The 25,706-nt window shown below is 38.5% G+C and overlaps 1 protein-coding gene and 1 long non-coding RNA gene across 7 annotated transcripts in view; one reads left to right on the top strand and one right to left on the bottom strand.

The window, feature by feature from the left end:
- Positions 1-17,898, top strand: part of MLLT6 (MLLT6, PHD finger containing) — a 128,356-nt gene extending 110,458 nt beyond the window's left edge. For 4 of the 6 annotated variants that reach the window (XM_032235230.1, XM_032235232.1, XM_032235229.1 and 1 more), the window contains 9 exons: positions 433-550; positions 1,684-1,750; positions 5,397-5,536; positions 7,529-7,717; positions 8,159-8,247; positions 9,211-9,575; positions 11,573-11,672; positions 12,747-13,091; positions 13,613-17,898. In XM_032235230.1, the coding sequence (XP_032091121.1) occupies positions 433-550; positions 1,684-1,750; positions 5,397-5,536; positions 7,529-7,717; positions 8,159-8,247; positions 9,211-9,575; positions 11,573-11,672; positions 12,747-13,091; positions 13,613-13,657 (1,458 nt within the window). In that variant the 3' untranslated portion in view covers positions 13,658-17,898. Of the gene's footprint in view, positions 1-432; positions 551-1,683; positions 1,751-5,396; positions 5,537-7,528; positions 7,718-8,158; positions 8,248-9,210; positions 9,576-11,572; positions 11,673-12,746; positions 13,123-13,612 lie in introns of all 6 variants that reach the window. The other 2 variants (XR_004256846.1, XM_032235233.1) reach the window with 2 other exon arrangements.
- LOC116520835 lies at positions 458-25,651 on the bottom strand. The gene is made up of 3 exons (XR_004256847.1): positions 25,539-25,651; positions 25,144-25,263; positions 458-532 (listed from the first exon to the last, which is right to left on the bottom strand). It is a non-coding gene; the product is annotated as an uncharacterized LOC116520835 (long non-coding RNA).
- Between the last annotated feature and the right edge of the window lie 55 nt (positions 25,652-25,706).

Genomic DNA, 25,706 nt, shown 5'->3' with positions numbered 1-25,706 from the left:
ATACATACATGTGATTATTCTTTGAAATGATTATCCTCCTCCTCCAATGATATAGTCCAGATGATCCAGGATGTGTTAGAGCTGTTGCGTTTGGCTTCGTATTTAATACCATACATTCATTTGTATATATTTATTCCAGACAAAGGAAGATGGGCAGAGCCAAATTTTATCCCACATTTTTGGCTGAAAAAAACACCCAAATCATTTAAATAAACATTCATTTTAAAACAAAATGAGCTTGTGTTCCTTAAGTGAAATGAGACTAATGTTTTGAATCCTTTCCAGCCAATGTATCAATTGGCTGCTTCTCCAACTAAGAGATAGTCCTTTCAGCTTAATGAAGGACTTTTGGAAAAGCAGGAGAAAAAAACACTGCTCTTAAAACAAAATGATTGCGTTTCTCATTCTCCTCTTCTTTTTCCTTTTTCACAGGTCTTCTCACTGGCAGGATCCACATTTAGCCTCCCTTCCTCACACATTTTTGGAAGTCCCCTCACCTCTGGACTGTCGTTAAATCCTCTGCTCAACCAACCTGAAAACAACAGAACAGGTACAGATTATTTTTTTTAAGTTGTATGCAAGCATGGCTCTCTTTAGAAAATGGCCTTCCAAAAATCAGGTCTGTTTACATATTTACTTCTCGTTCCTGCTTTTTAGAAGCCCCCCCCTCCCGCCCCGAGATCTTTAGAGCAGGTTTGCTTTCCATATGTCAAAGTAAAGGCAATTTGGGGGGGGGGGGGGACAGACAAAATTTATTCTGTGTTCAGAAACACATTCTTTACAAAGGACAAGTTATCTGGAAACTCAGTGCAGCACAGGGCAGACCACCTGATGTCCCCTAGATTTTTTTTTTTTAAAAAAAAAATACAGCTCAAACCTACTACAGTAGCCAAGCATCAGAAACATGACCTGGGGCTCCTAAGAAAGTTAATCCAGCAAGCCATGATCAAGTGCCAGGAAAATGAGACATGTTGCAGGGTGACTGTGATTGCACACGCCTGCCATCTGCTGGCACTTGAAACCAACAGCATCCCTTGAAGCAGGTAGCTGCGAGCCTCTTAAGAGTTACACAATGAAACTGAGCTTTATAGGGAGAAGATTTCCATTTTAAAGAAGTATAGGCATAGCAATAGTGTAAAATACTAATTGTATAAATACTATACATTCCTATGTAACTAAGATTTGGAAAGAGGGAGATTTGGGGAAATAAGATTTGGGGGAGACACTTTCTGGAGCCATTATTTGACAGATTCAGGTTATGCCACCTTAGATTTTGTTGGACGCAGAGGTAAACACAATCAGGAAGCTCCTGAGACCTGTTCCTTGACATTTTCCAAGGATTCCCAGAGTTTGATGGCCATATTATTCCTCTACCTCATTGCTTGTTCAGCTATCCTTTCTAAGCACATTTGCCATAAGATGTCATTAGTCTTGTATTTTTCCTCTGATAAGATGTACTGAAGGAATCGGGGGTGGGGGGTGGGAGGGAGATGAATGCTAGGGAGTGCTTGACCATGCTGGCTGGAAATTGTGGAAGTTGAAGTCCAATACATCTAGAGGCCACCAGATGTTTAAAAAAAAATTATAAATCTTTTGCAAGAACTGGAAAAGGGGAAGGGGGTACAATTTGTCTAAGTTGTAACCCAAAAAAATAAAAATCACTCCTTGTGTTTACACTTCCAGAACCAGATTTGGAAGACTGCAATTTTGCTTGCCGAGGGTCATCACCCCAAGAAAGTCTTTCTTCCATGTAAGTTTATTTTACCAAAAAGGGTATATGGAAGGCAATAATAGAATGTCGAAGATAGGATGAGATCAGAAAGACAGACTAGAGAGCAGAGAAAGCAGTATCAGTTTACTTTTTTTATTTAAAAAACTGGTTTTCCACATTTCTTCAAACCCTAATTTAGCCATCTATCCATATACAACTCCTATCATCTCCAGCCACTTGAATGTTCTTGTTTCCGTGCTATAGAAATTTGCCTGACTCTTCTTTAGAACCTTTCTAAGTGACATGCTTTCCACTCAGCCCAGAGTCAGTAAAAAGCCATGAGGAAGCACAAAACAAAGCATCTACAGTTCCCATTAACAGTTCCTGTCCTGCCTGTACTGTATTTGTCCCAAGTCACTCCTGAATGATGTTGTCTCTATTTATGAATGTACCATTTGCTAGGTAAGTGAAGCAAGGTGATTCATTTTCTCCTCTGACTTTCGTTACCATCGTGTTCAACTGCCAGTAGGAAGAATATCCATCGGTTAGATTTTAGTTTTCTCACTTGCATCTAAAGGTAAAGGTAAAGTTCCCCTCGCACATATGTACTAGTCGTTCCCGACTCTAGGGGACGGTGCTCATCTCCGTTTCAAAGCTGAAGAACCAGCGCTGTCCGAAGACGTCTCCGTGGTCATGTGGCCAGCATGACTAAACACCAAAGGCACACGGAATGCTATTACCTTCCCACCAAATGTGGTTCTATTTTTCTACTTGTATTTTTTACATGCTTTCAAACTGCTAGGTTGGCAGAAGGTGGGACAAGTAATGGGAGCTCGCTCTGTTATGCAGCGCTAGGGATTCAAACCACCAAACTGCCAACCTCTCTGATTGACAAGCTCAGCGTCTTAGCCACTGAGCCACCACGTCCCACTACTTGTATCTAAACATGCTACAAATAACAATCTCTTTATTCTTCCACATCCCCATGACATTGCCTTTCTCTTGTCCTCAGCTTATAATTGAGAGAGGCTAGAGACATTTTTAGCTATTGCAAAGTAGTTTTTTCCCCTCTTAAACCAGTAACAGTCCATAACAATGTCAAGGAGAGTAAAAGTTGACATGTTTCACCAACTATTTTGTCAATGGCTTAATCAGCAGATATGAGAGTAAAGAGATGCCCCTTTTTCCTGCAATTCTGAGACAGTGCTATTTTTTCCCCCTTCCATATTGGGAGTTTTCTGCAGCCCAACTATTAATTGGCAGCTGGGAGAGCAGTGCAGTAAAGCAGGAAATCATCTTTTCTCACATTTTATCAGGCAGTCCTCCCATATCATCAAATAGTTCACTTGTTAGTTTATTGCTCTTTCAAAACTCCACAAAGAAGCTGCTCTGAAAACCAGCCTGCTTATACCAGAGACAAGCAAGGTGACTTAACTCTCTGGTCTTACTACACAACACTTCACCTCACCTCATCTCACCAATCAGCTTGCAGGGAACCTTTTTTTAAAAAAAATATTAGATTTCAGCAAAAGATAAAAGGCAATAAACAAAAAAAAGGGTTAGGAAAAGAGAGATTAAGAAAAAAGCAAAATCAGAAGTTCAAAGTGGGAAAGGAAAGCGGGAAAGAAAAAAGAGGGAGGAAAATAATTTCCAATTTTCTTCAGTAGATACATATATAAAATACATTAACCTCTTACTCTAAAATCAATAATAGTACATAATATTTCTATAGTCATAAACAGTTCTAATCCTCAAATCCCAAAATTAAATTTTCCTTTCTTTCATTTTCTAGCTGGAAGTCCAGCAGTAGTTTCCAAGTGGAAATAAAGTTCAACAGTCTTTTCTTTAATCATAATAATCAATTAATTAAATCTCTTATCCCAGCAATACTGTGATTGGCTTATGACTTTCCACCACTTCTTAACATTCATATACAGCACTTTATGCTGTATATGAATACAGTATAGGCTTTAAGTTAACTGCCTAAGCAAAATCAGAGCACCATTATCTGATGGCAATTTAGAAGAGGAACTCTAGAGGATACATACATAGGAATTTTATGCTGGTAGTAACATGGATGGATAATATCACTTTAGCTCAGTTGATCTCGAATCTGGTCTTTTTCCCCTATCCCACATCCCATCTGTGCATCTCCCAAGTTTATATATGCGAAATAAGGATAAATGATAAATATAGGACATTAATAATTCCTCCTTTTTATTTTCACACAATCTCTCCTCTCCGTCTCCTCTCCTAGCCCCTCCTCTCCTCTTTTCTCCTGTACCTTGTTGAAAGCTTGGAGACATATGAAAATAGGGGAAGATGATGAGTATGGAAGAAACTCAGGAAACAAATGCTAATAAAGCAAAGGCTGGGAGAGAAATGGCTGGTGGAATCTATTCAGTGACTAAACAGAATAGTGCATGTGTCTGCTTCTCAACACCCCTAAAGTTATTACTGACCCACTTATAAGTTTGGGGTAGATAGTGAATAAGGAAAGAAGCAAGCAAATAAATACTGGTACAGTTATTGACAACAAGGAGGAAAATACTGCTATCACCCAGGTACAAGATTGGGATAATTAAAATATGTATTTATATAGGTAATGATAATTTAAGCAAGTCTTGATCATCAATTGTAGATACGGTAACAGAGGCAAAGGAGGAAATTGCTACTGTCAGATCATAACTATATCATTAAGTGTTGGGTTTAGTGGACTAGGGCCGTAAGGATATGACATACCACACTTTTGTGGGTTGTTTATCAGGCTATGTTCACATTTCTTTCTGTGTACCCAATAACATCTGAAGTACAAGGATGGAAGAAGATACACCTGAATATTTAGGGGAACTTTGTATTATCTGCAGTACATCAGAAAAGATTTCTTATTATTAATTGTTTGAAAAAGCAAGTGCTTGATAAGTGACCCACTCTTACCTTAAATTATGCTGCTTGAATGAAGAATGAAGAACATTTGGGGGTAATCAGTGGGTTTTCATTGGGATCCTCAGTTCAGTTGTGGTGCTCTTGGGTTTCAAATTATTTGAATATAAATATACTTAGTCTTTAGTACTAAGTTACATACAGTGACTCTGAAAGTTTTAGTTAAATCCAAAATGGCTATATGCACTTTTCCTAAAAGATGTCTATAGTTTTATTATTCTTGAATTCTTGGGTGTGGTAGTTTCAATCTTTTCTGTATCACACATGCAAACACATACATACTTTCTTGTGAAAGAAGGGAGCATCAGCTAAATTCATCTTGGTAACTGGAATTATCTATATTTTATTACTTCTGTAATCAGAACATTTGCTATTGGAGAAGATTGCAGCATCTGGAGAATCATAGATATCAATTAAAAGAAGAGACCAAATTTGTAGGTTTGTAGGCTAAGATAATTGAAAGAAAGCAGCCAGGCAGCCTCAAATACTCAATAATTAAGGATATTCTTGACAGGAGAAGAGGAGACAGATAGCTTTTTCCTATAGCTGACAATAACAAAAATGCCTGCAAAGCCCATGCAGAATCTGCATTGTATACTTTATTCTCAGAATTTAGCTATTCCATGTCTCTGCCTTGGGCCCCAACTTTTGTGGCCTTCCAAGCATAAAGCATCTAGGACTAATAGTTATTAGGAAACCAAGAAATATGTTGCTTATTAATGATGCTTTGTCCTGCAAACAGGTCTCCCATCAGCAGCCTCCCTACTCTCTTTGACCAGACGGTATCAACTAGCAGTGGACAACTGGAAAATGTCCCCCAGGCCACACCAAACATTGAGCAGCTCCTGGAGAAACAGGGCAATGGAGAAGCTGGTGTCAATAGTGAGTTGTGGAAGGAATCAATGGGTTAAGCCATTTTGTTGGTCTTTGGCCACATTTTTTTAAATTGTCTTTGAGGGCTGCAAAGGATGTGGTGGATCAACCTATAAGTGTCATTGGATTGAGTGGAGACATGGTTTTTGGGGTGTTTTTTTTTTTTTTTTTTTCTCTTTGGAAGAAACTTTCAGAGGTTTTCAGGGATTTTTAGCCTTCCCAAATTCCACCAAGACAGAAAAATAGGCCTAAAGTTAGGGAGTCTTAGAGGGGCTGGGGAATGAATTAGGCATCCTAAAACTCTGCAGACAATCCCACCAACCCTTGAAAACTAAAAATTTTGATCCTGCTTATTCCAGGGTTGTTCTGAGTTCTGCAGAAGGGGTACTGGAAGGCTGCTTTTAACTTGCAGACTACAACTGTGCCCTTGTGGTTAAGACTAAGGCGACCAAAGAGAGATAAAGCCTTTGTCAAGTAAGCCTCTATAGTACCTTCCATTCATCTCTGCAATGGGGCAGCCTTCCCTGTGACTATTCCATCATAAGGAAAATGGTAACTTGATACCATCCAGGAGCAGGCAGATGTGTTCTTAAAGGGAAGAGTTTAAGATCATTCTTCCAAATATGATTGTGGGCATTAATAGGTTAAGTCCTTTCTGCCATCTGGGATGTTTTCTATCAATTATAGGGAGGAAGAGACTCATTAATTAGTTTTACTACAATTTCCACCATGTTTCATCATTATGGATCCTAGGCGGAGATCTGGGATTTATAGTTTAACCCCAATGGGAGGTTTGTGGTTGGAAGCTAGTAGAACAGAAAGGAAGACTGGGAAGATGAGTTCAAATCTTCCCACATCCTTGGGATAAACTGTAGATGCTTTTCTCTGAATTCTTTTTTGAAATAGTAATTCTAAAGACGGAGGAAAATCCTATGCTATTTTTTTTCCAATGGACACTTTTTGATTTCAGAATTTTAAAAAAATCCAACAGTTGATCATCATCACACTTTTTTCTAGATACACTTTCTTATCATGTGTTCAATCAATATATGGAAGAGCTCTAGACATGTAGCCCTAGGCTTCACCCATGTGGTCCATTTCTGTATTAGTCCCGTCTCTCTAATTTTCTTATCTTTCTTTCTATTAAAGGGGTAGAGATTGCTACCATGTACAGCTCCATTGAATCCATAATATTTTGACCAAACTCATAGATGAAATATAAGAAGGAGTTTATACTACCTTTACCAGCTTAGAAATTTCTAATTGGATTAATCTATTCCCTAACTGCTTAATCATTGTAGGGTGTTGAAAGCTAGAATAACCTGTAGCAACTGAGATACACTTAAAGTGCAGCTCTTCGGACCATGTTCAATTAGTATGATTATAGTTTTTCAAACTTTTCATTTTATTTTACCCTTAAATATAAACACTGTACAGACAAGTACATGTAGTCAGGTTAATTAGATTGTAAAATATGTAAGTATCCCATTATAATATAATTTTGTTTAGACTTAATATTACATTTGTTACATTTGCATGGATTTAATATTACTGGAACATGTTATACTTTATTGGATTTTTCTTTTAAATTTTAGCAATGGAAAAACTTTGAGATAATGACATAGTAGATATAATTAACAATGTTATATATAAATTTTGCTTATTAAAAAGAAGCCAGAAAAGCATGCCTTAGTACATTAGGGTGATTGAAGCCATGCTCCTTTTTACAGGCATTACAAAGACAAATTCATTGTGTGTCCAATCACACTTGACCAATAAAGAGTTCTATTCTATTAAAAAGGATTGGAACTTTGATTGGCAGGTCATACCGGTCATTTTGAAGCTCGTGGCCATTACTGCAGATGCTCAGTTCATGATTATTTCATAACTGTAAATCCATTTCATATGTACTGTATTTTAACAGCGTGTTAACATTGTTACCCTTCCTTTTTCCATTCTTAACTTTCTCTCCTTTCCTTGTCCCGCTTCTACTTCCCATAGTTGTAGAGATGCTCAAGGCACTTCATTCACTACAGAAAGAAAATCAGCGCCTTCAGGAACAGATCATGACTTTGGCAGCTAAAAAGGAGCGCCTGCAGCTTCTAAATGTTCAGCTCTCTGTTCCCTTCCAAATGGTGACCACCAGCAATGGCCCCCCAAGCCAGACCCAATACATCCTAGCTCCCAACAGTAAGCAAACCTAACTATAGTGGCTTTTGATTCTTGAAAGAGGCATCACTGCTAATATCTGAACATCAGACAAAACCTTCTGAGCCATTAGCATTAGGGATGGTTGGTACTGGTTTCTTTTTTTTTTTTAATGTACTTTTGCTATGTACTCTTTCTAATGGGTTTGGTTTTAGAGTTCTTGTTGTTGCAATATTTTGTGAATTGTATGTTCTGACCTAATTTGCAATTTAAGAGACTACAATAGATCATTAGCAAATACACTTTAAAAATGAAAAGTAAAACATGGTTCCAGGCAGAATCCCCCCCCCCCTCCGCCCGGAGGAATAATATAGTGTGGCCAAGGGAAAAAACCTTTTGAATTAGTGCAGTGCTGACTCCTCGCCGAAAAGATGCACAGCGGCATAGTGGAATGTCCTTTTGATTCTTTCTCTTCCCCTCTAGCCTACAACAGTGACTCATTTAGTATCAGCAAGAGCTCCCCATGCAAGAATAGTTTTGGTATCGAGAATGCACTGTCCACTTCCTCTGAGGTAAGAAGCATCTCTTTTTCTGGTTTTCATTTTCACTTAGCAGACCATCATGGCTCACACATTCTGAATGCCACTGAATGAGACTGTAAGACTGAGAAGAGCGTGCAACCTGTTACTGAAATACACGGGTACTATATTTGCACATAAATTATCCATTTGAAATATCGGTGCATTATTCTCGGAGGTAATGTTCCATTGACTTTGCTCTGACTCATACCCTAAAATATATTGCGCCAATTCTGATGCCAGAAGCTTGGTGCCACCTGAATATTTCTCTTTAATTTTACATCAGTGTTCTGGGCCTGAATTACTAAGTACTGGGTGCACTGTTCAAATGCCCAAGATTTTTACCTTCATCTTTTTTTTTTTTAAAAAAAAAAAACAAAGCTCTTAACCTGTTTTCTTGAAAATAAGACCTCCCTGGATAATAACCCCAATCAGGCTTTTGAGCACATGTGTTAAAATAAACCCTCCCCTGAAAATAAGTCCTCCCTGAAAATATTGCAACCCAGAAGCATCCATGAGGTGATCATGCTTGCCGCCTCCTGCACCTCAAAAATAATAAGACCTCCCTGATAATAAGACCAAGCGCTTATTTCAGGGGTCAAAAGCAGATAAGACGCTGTCTTATTTTCGGGAAAACATGGTAATTCTTGTGCTGCAGGATACTTTGGTTTTGGTAATTTATTGGTGATGTTTACTCAAATTGGAACCAGGACACACTTGACTACAAATAAAAGTAGCTGTGATAGTAAACAATTCAAGATAACTTTTGTAAAACTGTGCACCTCCCATTCCTACACATATTCCATCTTGTAAAAATACAGAATGCCATTTGTTGATAGAGTTTGGAATATCTGTTTTTTAAAAAAAATAAATAAATACGTAGAATTGCTGTAGATGATTCACATTGATCCCTCCTTTCTCCCTCCCTCCCTTCCTATCTTTTCTTTCTCCTTCCAGGATCTTCATTCAGGATGCCCAAGCAGGAGCAGCTCTTCTCTGTCTTTCCACAGCACACCACCACCTCTGCCCTTGCTGCAGCAAAGCCCTGCCTCCCTTCCTCTAACTACTGGGGTCCAACAGCAGCCACCCCCACCACCAGTGAATGGCCTGAGCAGAGCTATGGGGACTGTTCATGGGGGAAGTGCCACAGCTACTCACAGCCTTGTGGATGGTCTCCTTGGCAGCCTGGCAGGAGGGCAACAGGTCCCCCTCAATGGCATCCTAGGAAGTTTAAATGGCACTTTGGCCACCCAGACCCAGAATCCAGTACTGGCACAAACCAGTGGTCACCCTGGTCTGCAGCTCTCCATGAGCCAAAGCAGGTAAGAAAGAGGGAAGACTACAAGAAAGAAGCCAAGCTTCTAGGAGGCAGATTATTAAGGATTTGTTTTTGCCCTAAATTTGAGGACCTGTTCCACTTTATTTTTATTTACTCCTGATATTTTTTCACTGCCATAATGACATATTTTAGGTGATTTATAATCAAAACACAGGAGCCATAAGAACCACATATATTGTAATGACAGCCAGAAAGGCATAAATCTAAAATAATGCTGGCAGAATAAGAGAAGTGTGAGCTTCGTCTTCAAACACCTGTTAGAAAAGTTGTGTTCTAAGTCCTTTCCAAACAGCAACTTAAAGAGAAGAGCCAGCAAGATATCACAAGGAACATAATTTAAAGGGTCAAAAGAGCAGAGAGAGGCATTGCTTCCAGACCTCCATCCCCTTTACATCCCAAACTGAACAGTCAGGCTGGCCAGGTTCAAATGAGAAAGTATGGTTACCTAGTTACCTTGAAACTTTACCCTTTGGACTTCATAAGTCAAAGACATCAATACCTTTGCAGCACCCATAAAATAGGCGTGACGCTGCAATCAGCTTGGACCCATCAGCACGACGCCTGCTACATTTTTTTCAACTTCAATTTCAGATAGCTTCACAGGAGACCCATTAAACCAATATGGAGAAAATAAGAGCAGGAACATGACACCAGAGCTGCTTGTTCCCAAAAGCATTGCAACTGGGGGAATCAGCCAATTGGGCAAGGGCACCCCTGGATCACCAATTCCATCTGCTCATCTGAGTACAGCCAAGAATGAGTAGCATTTCCAAATTGCAGGCCTGCTTTTTTAGGAACAGTGTAGAGGGAGATCATTCAATCACCACATAGTTTCTGGACAAGCAACCATTCAGTCTCGTTGCGATTTATCCACACCTTGCTTTGTCCCATCCAGACTCTTACAGCCCGTCCAGACATTGAATAAACAGTTCCACAGCAGCTTGTATTTGGCTCTGAATGAGAAATGGTAGCATACCTCATCCTAGTCTATAGGTGACCTCTCCCAGCTTCATGAAGGGATAAGAGTCAAGTCCTATAGCATACTGTATAAAAGGATATAGCAGTGTGGCTAACATTTTTGTCGTTGGGTGCCGAAAGCGCATGTGTGCACACAACAGCACACACACACACATGCCCGCACCCATAATGCAATACATGTGCAACACCCCTCCCCCATGTCTCCCTTTACATGCACATGCACCCCCCGTGCTCCCCCACCCTCCATTTTGAGCCTAGCAGGCCTCCCTGAAGCCTCCTAGGACCAAAAATGGGGCACGAAGGGTGCAACTCCCCCTGCCCCATGCATACGTGCATGCCCCCCACCCCCTGCGCATGTGTGCAAGTCTCTCACATGTGCCCTGTGCATGTGCGGCAGAGACCCAGAAATCAGCTGGCTGGCGGAAGGTGCACACGCATGCGAGGTGGAGCTAAGTTGGGCCGACGGCTCGTGTGCCTGTAGAGAGGTTCCATGTGCCATAGGTTTGCTATGACAGGGATATAGGCTCAATTGTTGATTCCCCTGCCCATACATTGACCAGTATTACCCAACCCAGAAGGAACTATTGTAAAACCATATTCTAGGCAGGTAGCATGGTCAGTGAGGTCAAAAGAGGCTGATCAATCAAACAGAACAAAGAGAGCAGCGTTAGCCAGGCTGCTTCACCTTTATCAGTGTTGGATATTTAGGGAAGGGTATATATGATATATAAGCAAGAAAGTATTTTAAAGTATTTGTGAAACGTAGCCCGAATCCTGTTATTCTGGTTTCCAGTATGGCAAAGAACAATTAAAAAAACAGAATAATAATAGGAGATAATGCTTAAGTAAACCAGGCCTGGTAGTGTTTGATGCAGCAAGAGAAATAACTGAGCTTTCCAAGCCTTCAGCGTCTTGATTCTGAAGTAGTGGGACTCAAGTGGTCTTTTGCAGAAGTACTGCATTGCACAAACTGCCCGATTCTTTTTGTCTTCTTTCTTCCAGTATACCTAATGTGACTCACTTGTCAGAACAGCAGCGGCAGCTGCTCAGCCAGCCTGAGCTGCAATTGCAGCAGCTCCTAACATCGCAGCCACTCAACCCGGTAAGTAACATTTCATCGGACAACTGCTGAGGAAGGATTATTAGCTAAAACAGCAGGGCACCAACTCTCGAGGTATTGGGTTTTCAAAAGAAGGCAATGTTTTATCAACATCACAGGACAAACTAGAATCAGGCTGCTATTCTTACCTCCCTGGGTCCCTGGGCTTTAGACAAAACCCACTTTCCATGCTCAGGATAATAAGAATTTTCTTTGAAAGCCTGACCAGACGCTTCTCATCTCCTTGTAGATGCCAGATGAAGATAGGGAGCAGATGTGGTCATGTGTAACAAGAAACCATGGTTTTCTGTTAATTGTCTACGGGAGAATATTTGAGCACCCGAAACCCAGGCAAGCAGTAAAGGGCAGCAGTGAGCTAAAAGTTGCTAAAGTGCTAATTCAGAGTCCGAAAAGGGCCTTTCTCAAGAGGCAACTGGGCTTCCTTTTTTCTTCGAAGACATTTCACTTCTCATCCAAGGAGCTTCTTCAGCTCCAAAAGCAAAACATCTTTAAAGGAAAATCAGAAAGTCCAGTTGCCTCTTGGAAAAAGCATCTTTGGGACAACCATGATCTGGATGACTAAAAATTTCCATGGGCATTTTGCTAATTCAGAGGTTTGTAGCCCAAATCCATCAGCCTATGAAAAACCAAAATTTAATCAAGCAATTACCTGCCTCCTCATCTACCCCCCTTTTTTTAAGGCTTGAATATATATTTTATTGATAAACTATTTAGTGCTTACAAATAATGTCTAATTTCAGACTCATTTCTTCTGCTTTGTTTCAAAAGCACCTTTAGTATTTGGTATGATCAAAAGGAGGGGGAAAAAACATACAGCACACAAGCAGCCAAAGCAAACTAAAGCAGTTGTTTTTCATACAAGCAGTCTTCAAAGGCATTGGGTCAATTTTTCTTTTCTAATTTTTTTTCCTTAAGAAACCCCATAAGATACATATAAAACCAGAAGTATTTGGCATGGGTTTTTTTCTCTCTCTCTCTCCTAAGTCTTCTGGTGTAGGATGTGAGGAAGAGCTGCTACAATCTTTCTGCAGCTGATCGTGTTCATTTTGTTCTTAGGAGCAGCAGACATTGATATTCCAGATGATTCAACAAATTCAGCACAAAAGAGAATTGCAGCGGCTCCAGATGACCGGTTCCTCCATGACTGGCCTTGGCCCAGTGACCACCACGTCCCTTCTCCACTCCAGCAATAATGCACCATCAGCTGCCAACAGTGCTCTCCTGGCCTCCATCTCCCCTCAACAGCTTAATCCTGCCAGCTCACTGATGGCTTCCCCACCGCTCAGCACCCCTGGGAACAGCCTGATGTCAGCAGCAGGAGCTGTTATTCCACCTGTCCTCACAGCCCAAACAAACCCTTTCCTCAACCTGCAGGGCGACAGCAGCAGCCAGAAAGGAATGGTGAGCATCTTATAAGAAGGCCAGAAGCAAGGTATTGCCTGCAACAGCTGAGCTACTTTGGTGACATAGCATGTTCATAAATACTTTAACTCTGAAAAAGACATATTTTTGGAATGAGGACCCCATCTAGCTCTACTACTGGGTGGAGGTGAATTTTCAGGAAAGTCTGGTAGGGAATCTAAGATGGCTATGGAACAGATTTGGATATATGATTTGGGCAGAATTCTAGATAATGAAATAAATGTTGGGAAACAAAATACAGTGGAATGCATTCTGTGAAAGGATGGGTTAATGAGCAGATGGATGCAATGGGAAAGAGACTGTACAAGGCTAAGTGGAGGATTCTGGAAATGAAAAAAAGAAAAAGTATATTTAGAAGGTACCTGGGGTTAGAATCTCAGAGAATTGTTTCATATCTGTTTTTCTTCCTCCCGTTGTTGTTGTTGTTGTTTTTTTAAATATATTGTTTGGCATATCACCAATTTAGACAGTGCTGTTTTTGCCATTTTTTCCCCCTCTAGAGCATAAATGAAAAGGGAGGTGCCTCAGTGCAAGACAAAGGCTAACTTTTGGTGATACTGGGCTGCTTTCTCTGCCATAAGAAAACAGTCTCCTTGAACCTTGGATCCCAAAACGTAGAGCAACCATATGAAAGGCTTCCGAGAAAGTCTTCCTTGCCACAGTCACAGTGACGCCAAGCGGAGGCATGCCAGAAGTCTACGTTCCTCGGTTCTGAGCCTGTCATTTAGTGCCCTTCTAAAAGAGACTGGTGGTGTGAACACCTCCTTTCCCTTGTTGGCTTGGTCTATTCTTCTGCACTTAAGTCATAAAACGTTGCACTTCAGATGGAAAGGATGAAGCAATGTTTGCCATCCAAGAATATCCCCTCAAAGATGGGACATATGAGCTGGACACAACCACAATCACCTGGTGATTAATGTTATTTTTGCAGAGCATGTTATTTCCAAATCAGGATTAAGAAATCCATCAATATTCCCCTGTAAGAAGATCCAGCTACAGCACAACAGGATCAGATGTTTTTGAGGTTTCCAATAAGTAACTTGGAAGGGTTGGAAAAGTGGTATTTGGAGGTCCATGTACATGAATCCTACACAAAGGATTTCACTCCCATAGGCATTTCAAATGTCTACATCTTAACTGACACCTGCTGAGGTACAATTTATCTGGGAATGAAAAGCTAATCCTGCATAACTGAGAACAGTTACCTTGGTTTCCCCAAAGCTCTGCCAGCCACATGTCTTAAAAAAAAACTACCTGAAGGAAATGGCCTCATTTTCTCCATCTTTGACCAAGGGACTCATCTTTCTGTCCTTCAGAAGTCTTTGCAGATAGTGTATGCTTACCAATAATCCAGAGTTGGTGCTGAGCTATTTCCAGCCACTCAGAAAGAGTTTCTTGTTCTCTGTCACATCAACCACTCAAAAGCCCAACACCAAAGAGGCAGAACAAAGGTTTTGTCTAATGGCAGGAGCTATTCCAACCATCTCCAAAATCAGCTGGTAAGAACATCTTTCCTGTGAAACAGATCTCACACATATCCCATCTAAGGAGAATACAGGTCTTCCCATCACTGGAAGATCTATTCCCATCTCCTTTTTGTAACCAGATGGTTTAGCAACAGTATGAATTTCCTTCTCCTTCCAGGGATTGGGGGGGGGGGGGGATGAAATGACAGCAAGATCAGATATTCTGAGGAAACCAGCTCAATTTTGTCTTTGTTGGATAAATCCAGGTCTCTTAAAAAGAAAGATTCTGGGTAATAGAATCACCTAGGGCCTTTCAAAGTTTTCCTACTTCCATAAATATACAGTCATTTTAGGTTTATTCTTGCCATCTGCTACAATTTGCACTATTTTCAACCACTGGTGGTGAGCAAGTACCAGTACTTATGATACCATAATAACCACTGTTGTATAAAATAATGTTTGGGAGATTTTTCCCTATTGTTTGAACAAAGCAACAGTATCTATCAGATAGATGAGTTGGAGTCTTAAAAAATAAGACACCGAAGCAACTTTTCATGATGTTTTTTCTTTGATTTGTTTTATTTTATTCAGACAGATACGTTTAGCTCCAAGCTTTGAGTTTGTGTGTGCACACTTACCCACAATTTAAAGGTTTGTTTGTTTATTCTTTTGAAGTTGTTTTACTAGCTCCTAAAAACTGTCAAAAACAATAAATTTTCCAAATGACAACTGGGAAGTTTTCTTTCCAATCATGGCAGCTTTGGCACAGGTTAAGGAGCAGATTGAACACTTGACTCACATTTCAACTGAGTGTAAACATAGTTTTTTTAATCAGAAAACTAAGCCATCTCAATACACTTACTCTTTAGATAGCCAACTCATCTTTAAAATCTATCCAGACCAGTGCATTCCGGTTTTATTTTGTCCTTCATTAGCATGTTTATAGTATTTTTTTTGTCCTTATTCAGCTGCCATAATACACAATGGCTATGAGTTATGATGGAAGTACTTTGAAGTGGAGGCTAAATCCAACTTTTGTTCCCCTTTTCAGGCGACTAATGGGCAGTATCTCCAGAATTCTTATTGCAACCTGCAACCACATTGCAGAAAATTGTTGTTCTATAGCACCAGCAAAATTGATAATCCTATGACTTTTGTCTTCTTATCTTGGCGCTGGGGGAAAAGATTTTTTACAACTACAACTTCTCTGCTAGAATTGCAAATATGATTTTTTAAAAAATATTGCCATTAATAAATGCTTGATATAGTGCTGCACCAGAAGGAGTAGTAGAGCAAATTGATTATTAAAATATTTTGGAAAAGAGTTATTTAAATATACAAAAGCTGAAAATAATTACCATTCTATCTAAAATATTGTGGAGGGGGGGATACTTTTCTCTGCAATGAGAGAGAAACTAGACATTGCAAAAGAAAAGGAATGTTCAACCCCATATTTTCATTGTAATAATTAGTGGATTGGGAAAAGGCATTTGGAGAAGAGAATTAAAAGTTGGGAAGGAACTGTCCGTGTGATACTGCACATTTGCTCATTCAAGGCTTGCATTCTAAAATCTGATATTACTGATTTCTTGCTAGCCCATAAAGCTTTTGTAGGGATATTTTTTTTCTCCTTTAAGGCTTTTTCTGTTTGTATTGTGCTTTGAGCCACAAGGTGGATAATCTGTATTCCTCCAAATATTGGTGAACATTAATTCTCAGGAACCCTATTCAATATAATCTATTATGGACAATGCTGGGATCTGTGGTTCAGGATCACCTGAAGAACCTTATGTTGAGGAATGGCACAGTTCTACAAAGCCCTCATTGCACAAGATCACAACACTGCATTTGGCCATGTTTTGTGACTTTAAGTGCTCGGAAAGTGGGAGGTATCAATCCGCAGTTGAGCTACCATACAAAAGTTGAAAAAAGTTTTAACATCAGAAATATAGTTCATCTTTACATTTATATACTATGTTTCCTATGGAAACATAAGTTGAAATACATAAAAATCACCCCTTTCTTCACATAACAAAAGTATGAGATAGATTGGAATAGTCTGCTATTGCTATTGGTCTAAAATTATCCACTGAAGTTTATGGTGAAAGGAGAACTTGAACCTGAGTTTTCATAGTCCTGTCTAACACCTGAACCATTAATCCACGATGGCTGAATGAATTGAACTGAAAATCAATAATGAATAGATAATTCAGTCTTTGGGCAGCAGTTGATACTAAGGCTGAATTCAATTCGTGATCCTTTGTATCAAATGTTCCTGATCGGCAATTCATCTGGCTAGAGACACAATAGTTTAGATTGTCCCACCTGATATCTATAGGCCAAAGTAGAGGACATAGAGAAGGGCAGGAGGAAGAATCACAGCCAAGGCAATAATCAGACTGGCATATTTTGAACCCTTTCCATCAAGTTAGTTTGAGTTAATATCTCAGTCTTTCCCTAGTATGAAGGTAAAGTAAGGGAGGGGAGAAGCAGATACAGACTTGCAGGTTTCTGTAATTATAGCTGTCACAATAAAACTAGCCCTGTCCTATAGGGGTTTGGATTTGCCTTGAAGGGTTGCCATCCATGCAGTATCCCTATTGAGTCCCCAATGAATTGTAAGTGGCAGAATCCACAGGACAGAATTATATACATGACTCAGTAATACTATTGCTTCTTGCACTCAAGGCTACACATTCAGAAACACAGTTAGGGTATATTTAAGACATGTCTGCACCCAAAAGATCAATTAGATGCTTTCTGAAAGCGTTCTAAGAATATTCCATTTTTGCGGGGGTGGAGGGTTCCAAATTTTGCATCTAAGATGCAAAACTCCAGATCACTACTGGATGGGAAAAAAGTGTACATATTTACTATCATATAGTGGTATCTGGATTTTTGAAGCCTGAATCTGACAGCCCTACTACTTCATGACCAGAAAGGTTCCTAGCATATTATATGGAGGAGTAAATAAACAGCTGGTGCTTAGTGGCAATTTGAAAGGCTGAAAAGACCTTTCTTTGATAATCTAAGGAATAAGTGCTTTTACAAAGCTCCATTTCTCTTCCCACGGAGAGCTCGGTACAGCAATTTCCTTCAGCAATAGAAACCTTGTGGAGCTACGTTAGACATTTTGGCTGTATAGACATTCTATTTACATTTGAGAAAAAAGTTATACTGTGCATCAAGGAAAAAGCCATCTTGGAGGTTAGGCTGGCTTGTGGAACATTCTGGAATACCACTTCCTTGTCTCTCCAGGAATACTGTATGTAACACATAAAAATCAAGTGCAATTCTGAAAAAGTCCCAAGCAAGCACTAGTTCAGATAAACCTGAAAGTCTTTAAAACATGGTTGATGGATGTGGAACAGTGCTTGCCTATAACAGAATCGAATATAACATCAGTCACTTAATTTTCAATTACAGAAATCAGTGTGTTCAGCAAATTTAGAATAAGGCATATCTGTTTTCCCGAAAACAAGACCTCCCCAGATAATAAAGGCTTTTGAACACATGCACTAAAATAACCCCTCCCTCCAAATACTGCAACACAGCAGCAGCCATGAGGTGACCACGCTCACTGCCTCCTGCACCTCAAAAATAATAAGACCTCCCCAAAAATAAGGCCAAGCGCATATTTCAGGGATCAAAAGAAAATAAGACCCCATCTTATTTTCAGGGAAATACAATAGAAATAGGGTCAGAAGGTGATAATGGCAAATCATTTCTGTATTGTCAACTTGGCATGAATTGTGCTCAAAGGAGTCTATTTTTATTGGATAAAATTTGTTGATTAAGAGAACAACACATAATAACTTATTTTTTACAGCCCATTGTCTTCTTAAATATATGAATTGGAGGTACCTTATAGTTTCCTACCTTTCAGGTTCCTAGGCTTTTTTTGTATCATACTTGTCAGTTCAAATGTTAACTTGAAATTGGCATTTGATTATAGAATCTTGCTTTGCTAATCACTTCTCTTAAAGAAATTAGCCTAGGAAGATATGAAGGTTAAAAAGCCAACATGTTATACAGAATTGGCTAAATTTGTGAAGAAAGTCCACTGTGTTATTTGGGACTAGTCATTATCTCTCAATTTAATCTATCCCTGAGAAATATTGAGAAAAAAAATAGGAGGAAATATTTCCACAATAATTCCTATTTTACCAGCAATCGTTTCTGCTTCTTTCTGGAATGTTGATTCCAGGCAAGAGGTATAAGAAGCCATTGCTGGAAATAGGAATCCAAACTTCATTGGAAGACCCTGAGCAATTACTCTCAATTTCCCTCTCTCTCTCTCTCTCCTCTCTCTCTCCCCCTCTCCCTCCCTCCCTCCCTCTTCCTCTCCCCTTGTGTTTGAAGCCTTTTATCCCCTGGTGTTCAATTGAATTTCTGGCAGCAAACTCAAGTTCCTAGTATATAGGGCTATATTTCCACTCTGCAAATAGATGACCACTAGATGGCAACAAAGTTACAGAGAATGCTAACTTTTCACCAGTGGTTGTTTGGCTTTATAGGTTGATTGATATGTTGAGGTAAGAAGCACTTTTTTTGTTGATTTTTAATCTTGTGACTAATAATCAGTGACCATGCAAGCTTGAAAATTCTAATTTATGTGCGCTTCTCAGAGTCTTGTTATTGGAGTTATACAAAAAGTGTGCAAAATAAACATAGAAAGCAAACCGTGATCTGAATGAATTGCATGCAACCAGTTTGCGATTCCCAGCTGAAAGGCAGACCAGGCATGGTTAGGTTAGCATGAATTGGAAATTCAGATTTAAACCAGTCTCTACTGTTGATTTATTTGCATTATATCATATTCTGAGTTCATATGTAAAATTAAGATACCCATGCTTGGTTTGGTTTCCTATTTCTGTGAACACGAAGAATAAACTTAGTTTAGTATATGAGTGAATGCAGCTAGTCTATTGAATTCTAATACCATGAGAAAAATTATCTTATTCAACCACTTGATTTACAAACTTCTATTTATCCCAACCAGTTAAAGATGGTGCATATTAAAGTAAAGATCTTCTCTAAAACAGAAAACGGAACTTAAATTGTCTAATTGAAATGGTATAATTCACTCTTTTTCTATTTCTATTGTTTCTTATCTTTGTCTTGTTACAAAAATAACATATGTAATACACATATATTTTTCCTAAATGAGCAGGTAGTAATTGGAAAACGATATGGATGGCAATCCTATGTAAATTTCATTTGTAGTAAATTCTACCAAACTTAATGGGACTTAATTTCAATTTATGTAGAATTGTAACCATAGGTTAAAAAATAAATATAGAGGTTAAGTCTCATTTCCCATCCCCAGTGATAGAGGTCCAGTCTAATCTGTTTTAATGAGCAGCAGAGAGGTGCTGTGCTTCTCCAAGATCAAAAGCACTTCTAAATTATTCTCAGTATGCAACCCTACTGGATGATTATTTCTCAAAGAATAGTTGTTATAATGCAAGGGCATGGGGTTTGACCACTTGACCCTTGAGGTCTATTTATTTATTTTTTTTAAGCTTCAAACTGCTTTAGTCCTTCCTCACACAGGTCCTCTGCATATGATGGTCCATTTGATTGCTCTCTCTGCACATTCTCCAGAGGAACCACCTGTCTTTCAAACTTGGTTGCCTGGATTAATATAACAGAAATGGGGCTGGGGTTCACCTACCATGCTAAGCCAAACTATGACTTACTTGTTTGCTGCTTAGTGCATTGTGTGAACCCCAGCCATGTGGTTTATCAGTCATGTGTTATGATTTTAGTGTATTATGTGAATTCAAGTCAGTCAAAAATATATGACTTCAACCCAGCCTGAAAGTTGAAAATGACTTAAATTTTTAGTGACAGAAAGCTATCATGGGATTTAAGATTCATGGTAAAAAGTTATGGTTAAAGTGACTAGGAATGTCCTTTGAAAGAGCACTGGAGAAGAGTATACCAGAATCTTTTTTTGGCAGGAAAAGAACAGAAATAATTTTTAAAAGGTGACTAAGTTCCACATTTGGTTGCACTGGGGTATGTTTCTTTACCCATCTTTTGATGCTGATGTTTCAATTTTAGTACTTTGCCTGTGTCTAACACTTCCCTTCTCCTCCGTTGCTGTAATTTTTAATTAAATAAAGGAAAAGATGTGTATATTTTTGGCAATCAAGTTAATGTAGCTAAGATATATTTTTTCCATGCTGCTTGACTGTTCTTATTGTAATAAATATTAATATCAAAAATCAGAAAAATAATAAAACCATCCTGGGTTTTCTTTTAATTATAAACATGAGTGATGTTGAATTGTCTTTTTTCTTTTCTTATCGCAAATATAGAAAAAAAGACAATTGAGTCTGAAATACTAATGCGATTATCTTCTTCCAATTTTCTTTTACATTATAGCTTGGAATGAATTTTACTGTAAGTCCTCCCATTGTTGTAATGTAATTGTTTCTTTAAAATTCTGCATCCATTTTGTCATACAGTCTTTTATTTGTTCTGTCTGTGTATCATTTTTTAATAGGAATTTATATGTACCTCCTAACAGGCAGTCTTCTATATAAACATTTCAAATTCTGGAATTTATTTATTTATTTATTTATTTTATTATAATTTTCAAACAGAAACAAAAACAGGAATAATATAAAAATGCAATGACAGGAACAATGGGTGCATTAATGCGCTTGTGCACGCTCCCTCTCTAGACCTCATAAATATGAAGTGAGGTCTGTTTAGTCAATTTGTGACTAAAACTATGAAAATTAGTAGCTAAAGGGAAAATTTATCTTAAAGACCCTCCTTTCTCAATGTCATTTTTTATTCTTCCAATGATCTATAAATACATCAACTATAGTAAATTTTGGGCTCTGCCAAATAATTCTTTCTGTATTTAGCCTGTTTCAGGAATCTGAATTTGCCATATCCACATGCACAATTCACTTTACACATAATTATATCCAGAATAAATTTGGAGGTAAAGCTATAATACATACAGAATAAAAGGAGGAAAAATAAGATAGAAAAACTGGGCATCGCAATCACTCTTTTCTGATGTGACCCACAGTCTCCTACCACACATAACCTTGCACTAGGTTAAGGCATGAAGAAAGAATACTTAACTGCTTTCCTGAAGATTAAAATGTGGGGAGGTTTTGGACATGGGGCAGGGGCTGCAATTAAAAAGGGAATGCTCCAAGCACCCATAAGTTAGCAATATTAAAGGGAAGGTATATGGAGTGTGTTTAGGTAGTAGGACAGGCATATATTCTTAAGGTGAGAAGGTCCCACAGAAGATTGTTCATTTAAATAAATATATTGTGTACAGTATATGTTGGCAACTACAATGTGTAAATATCTGCATCCAACACAGCTATGAATGGAAAATTTTTAAACATATTCTTTGATTGTAAGATGAGTGCAGCAAAATAGTCAGAAGCAGTCTATTTATCCATAGAGACCAGAATGGACTACCCCAGAATTTTTCAACTTGGCAGCTTGAAGATGTATAGACTTCAACTCCCAGAATACCACAGCCAACAACTCTAGCTGGGAAATTATGGGAATTAAACTCCACATACTGTATCTTCAAACATTGGACTATCTAATAATGACAAGATAGTCCATTGTGGAAGAAAAAAAGAAAGCAAGTGCATAAAGTTTTTGAGAAGAGCCACTGACATTTCCATTTGGAAGCATCCAAGATGCTCAATTTGATACCCATAGAATAATATCAAAGAAATGTCTCTTTGAAAAAGATAATCACAAGTGGTAGCAAATCTGAGTTGCAAAATTCCCAATAGCCATGAGGTAGCAGCAAAAAAGATGTTTTCAAAGTTTTGGGATCTTTTTGCAATCTAATCTGATCATCCCAACTTCATTTCCTAGAGGGAGTGCCTGAGGTTCTGTTGGCAGTGGAGACTTCAAAGGATGCCATTGTTGTAACATCCCATAAACATCTCATTCCCCCACCTCAGATAATACTTTCCCAATATGCAAGAGCAACTAAAGATCATTTTCTTAATGTATTTCATCCTAAATATATACTGTACACCCACAAACACAGAATCATATGCGAGTGACTTCTTTGTGATCAGGAAACTCTTGTGATCAGACACATGCTACAGTATTCATACACACCACACCACAGCCATCTGAAGTTGTACCAAGAGGAAGAGATTCCCATATGGAAATGAGTGTGTTGAACAGGACCCTTAGATGAGCATGATTTGATTTGGATGGAAGCAGAGAGGCATCTGCTTCACAGATGCAAATTAAGAGAGGAAGTATCATTCAATTAAAAAAAAAGATAGGGAAAGAATGCAAAACATGGCTTCTACAATTCTTTTCAATCTACTCTGTAGTGACTCTAGGAGGCATCAGTATTTCCTTGTGGTTAGTGAAGTGACATGTTGCATCTATGTGTCTTCTCTGGTTCCCTACTGTTGTATATATGTGTTTACACATGTACATTGGGAAATGCACAGTGTTTTTCAACCTTGGCAAGTTTAAGATGTATGGACTTCAAAGTCCTAGAATTCTCCAGCCCAGCATGGTCCAACCCTGTTTAGTTTGGTGGCATTAGCAAAGAGTCACTGTCTTTGAGGGTATGTCCTACAAAAACTCAGAAGTTTTCCCCTCCTGTACTTTCGGACAGTGTTCTGAAAGTAAAACAGTCATCACTGGAGGTTTATAAGAAGAAATTGGACAGTCACTTGTCTGAGTTGCATAGATTCTCCTGCTTGAGCAGGGGGCTGGACTAAAAGACCCCCAAGGTCCCTTCCAGATCTATTCTAATTTCCATTTCTAAAGCAGGTTTGGAATTCTGCTCTCAAGCACCTTCTGAGCAGAGCCCGAGCAAAGAAAGATGGGCATTATATCATAGCTGATTAAATAATCTACTGGTTTCTATTGGGGCATCATATTAAATTTTTCTTTTTGTTTTCTGGAAGTGCCAAGCTTTCATCTGGAGTTGAAGAAGAAGATGAATCTTAGTTTTTCCATCTCCTTTCTACTCTGGCATTGTTTATCTCCCCTCAGAAAATGCCTTTGACACAAAATCCCATGAAACTTTGTGCAACAGGCAATAGGGGATGCATTCAGATTAAACCAAATATTATTCCAAGTCTTTGTTTCTGGCCTGATTTTTTAAGAAAGAAAAGAAAAAAGAAAAAAAGCGTGAAAGTGATAATTATGGAACAATAAAGTTATGCTGGATGCAAGCAACAGATAGTATTCCTTTACCAACCACAGCTAGACCAGAAACTTGGTCATTAAGTGAAGTGATCACTAAGTGAAACTGTGATTGGGTTTGTGATCTTACTTCCGTTTTCTTTTCCTTTAAAAGGTAAAGGTTCCCCTTGCACATATGTGTTAGTCATTCACAACTCTAGGGGGCAGTGCTTATCTATGTTTCAAAGCTGAAGAGCCAGCACTGTCCAAAGATGTCTCCATGGTCATGTAGCCAGCATGACTAAATGCCGAAGGCTCACGGAACGCTGTTATCTTCCCACCAAATTCCTGTTCCTGTTTTTCTACTTGAATTTTTACATGCTTTCAAGGTTGGCAGAAGCTGGGACTAGTAAAGGGAGCTCACTCTGTTACATGGCACTAGGGATTCAAATCACCAAATTGCTGACCTTTCTGATCGACAAACTCAGCGTCCTAGCCACTGAGCCACCACATCCCATTTCTTTTACTTTATAGGCTGCAAAGGTTGTAAATACTAGGAGTGGTTGCCAAATTATTTTTTCATCACTGTTGTAACAGCATATGGTCTCTAAATGAGGCAGTGACTAAACAAGGATTGCCTGTATATCCTGCAGTCTAGGCAACTTCATATCACTTTTGAGGATGCTGATAAAATAATTACCTCTGGAGCATAAATTACAAAGGAAATATTTTTTTTAAAGCCTCTTAATTTCCACCTTTCAACAAATAAAGTAGACTGCTCTCTCTTTGCTTTGAAAATTTCCAATTCCAGTAGAAATAAATGTATTTATTATTTATTCATTTGGTAAATGTATTTGGCCATCATCGCACATATGCAACCCTGGGCAACAAATAGTTTAAAAAGAAGGGCACAACAGATAATAAAAATCATACCAATAAAAAAGATTAAAACATTAACAGCTGAAAATATAAATGTTGGAAATCAAATCCTATCTATCTATCTATCTATCTATCTATCTATCTATCTATCTATCTATCTATCTATCTATCTATCTATCTATCTATCTATCTATCTATCTATCTATCTGCCAGAGGCTGAAATCTATATAACCCATCATTTATCCCCAACCAGGTAGTTCTATAAGTTACAAAACTGAGTATCAGAAAAATTCCAAACGAGAAGGACAACTACATGAGGACAAAATACCCTCCTGGCAAAACACAAATTAGGTTGAAAATGCGGGAATTTTGGCTAAGTTTTTAATTTGAAATTACATCAATATTGAACTTAAATCAATGCAGGTGGTGGTGGTGAATTAAGAAGCTAATGATATTCCATCAAAACTCAAGAGTGTATATTCCTTTTTAAACAAATATTTAATCATTTCTTAAACAAGCTGTCTTACCTGGAAGACAGTAAAATCAGACCAGATGAGTTTCTTTCGATGTGCTCCTCTCTTAGACAGTTTTGAGGAACATAGGTACTCATTTGCAGGAGCCATGGATAATGTATTTCAAGATCTTACCTGTTTTACATATAAATAAATTTAAATAAGCTCAAGAGATGCTCATTTCACCAGTTCCTCTTCTTTGACGTTTAACATTCAGATGTACTGTTTCTCTCACATCCTATTCTTAAATATACTTAAATATAATGCTTTCAATAGCGTAACAAAGGGGATATGTATTATCCTAGTTCTATCAATGTGGCAGGAGCCATTTAGGAATCCGATGTTAAGGTAGTTAAAACAGGTAGTTTATTTTATTATTAGTAGTAGGTGGTACGCAAAAATATCTATACCCCTTAAAAAGCTATTCATTCCAGTGACATTTTGTTCCTAACGGAAATTTAGTCTCGAGTGGCAAAAGAAACAAAAGGCTGCAATCACGCGTTTTAGCACACGAATGCAACCAAACCGCCCAACTCTAATCACCCACGTTTCCCGGATGTCTCAGATTTCAATCCCCA

The sequence above is a fragment of the Thamnophis elegans genome, chromosome Z (assembly GCF_009769535.1).
Source record: "Thamnophis elegans isolate rThaEle1 chromosome Z, rThaEle1.pri, whole genome shotgun sequence".
NCBI lineage: Eukaryota > Metazoa > Chordata > Lepidosauria > Squamata > Colubridae > Thamnophis > Thamnophis elegans.
The sequence above is the reverse complement of the archived record's forward strand: the minus strand, read 5'-3'. Positions and strand labels throughout refer to the sequence as shown.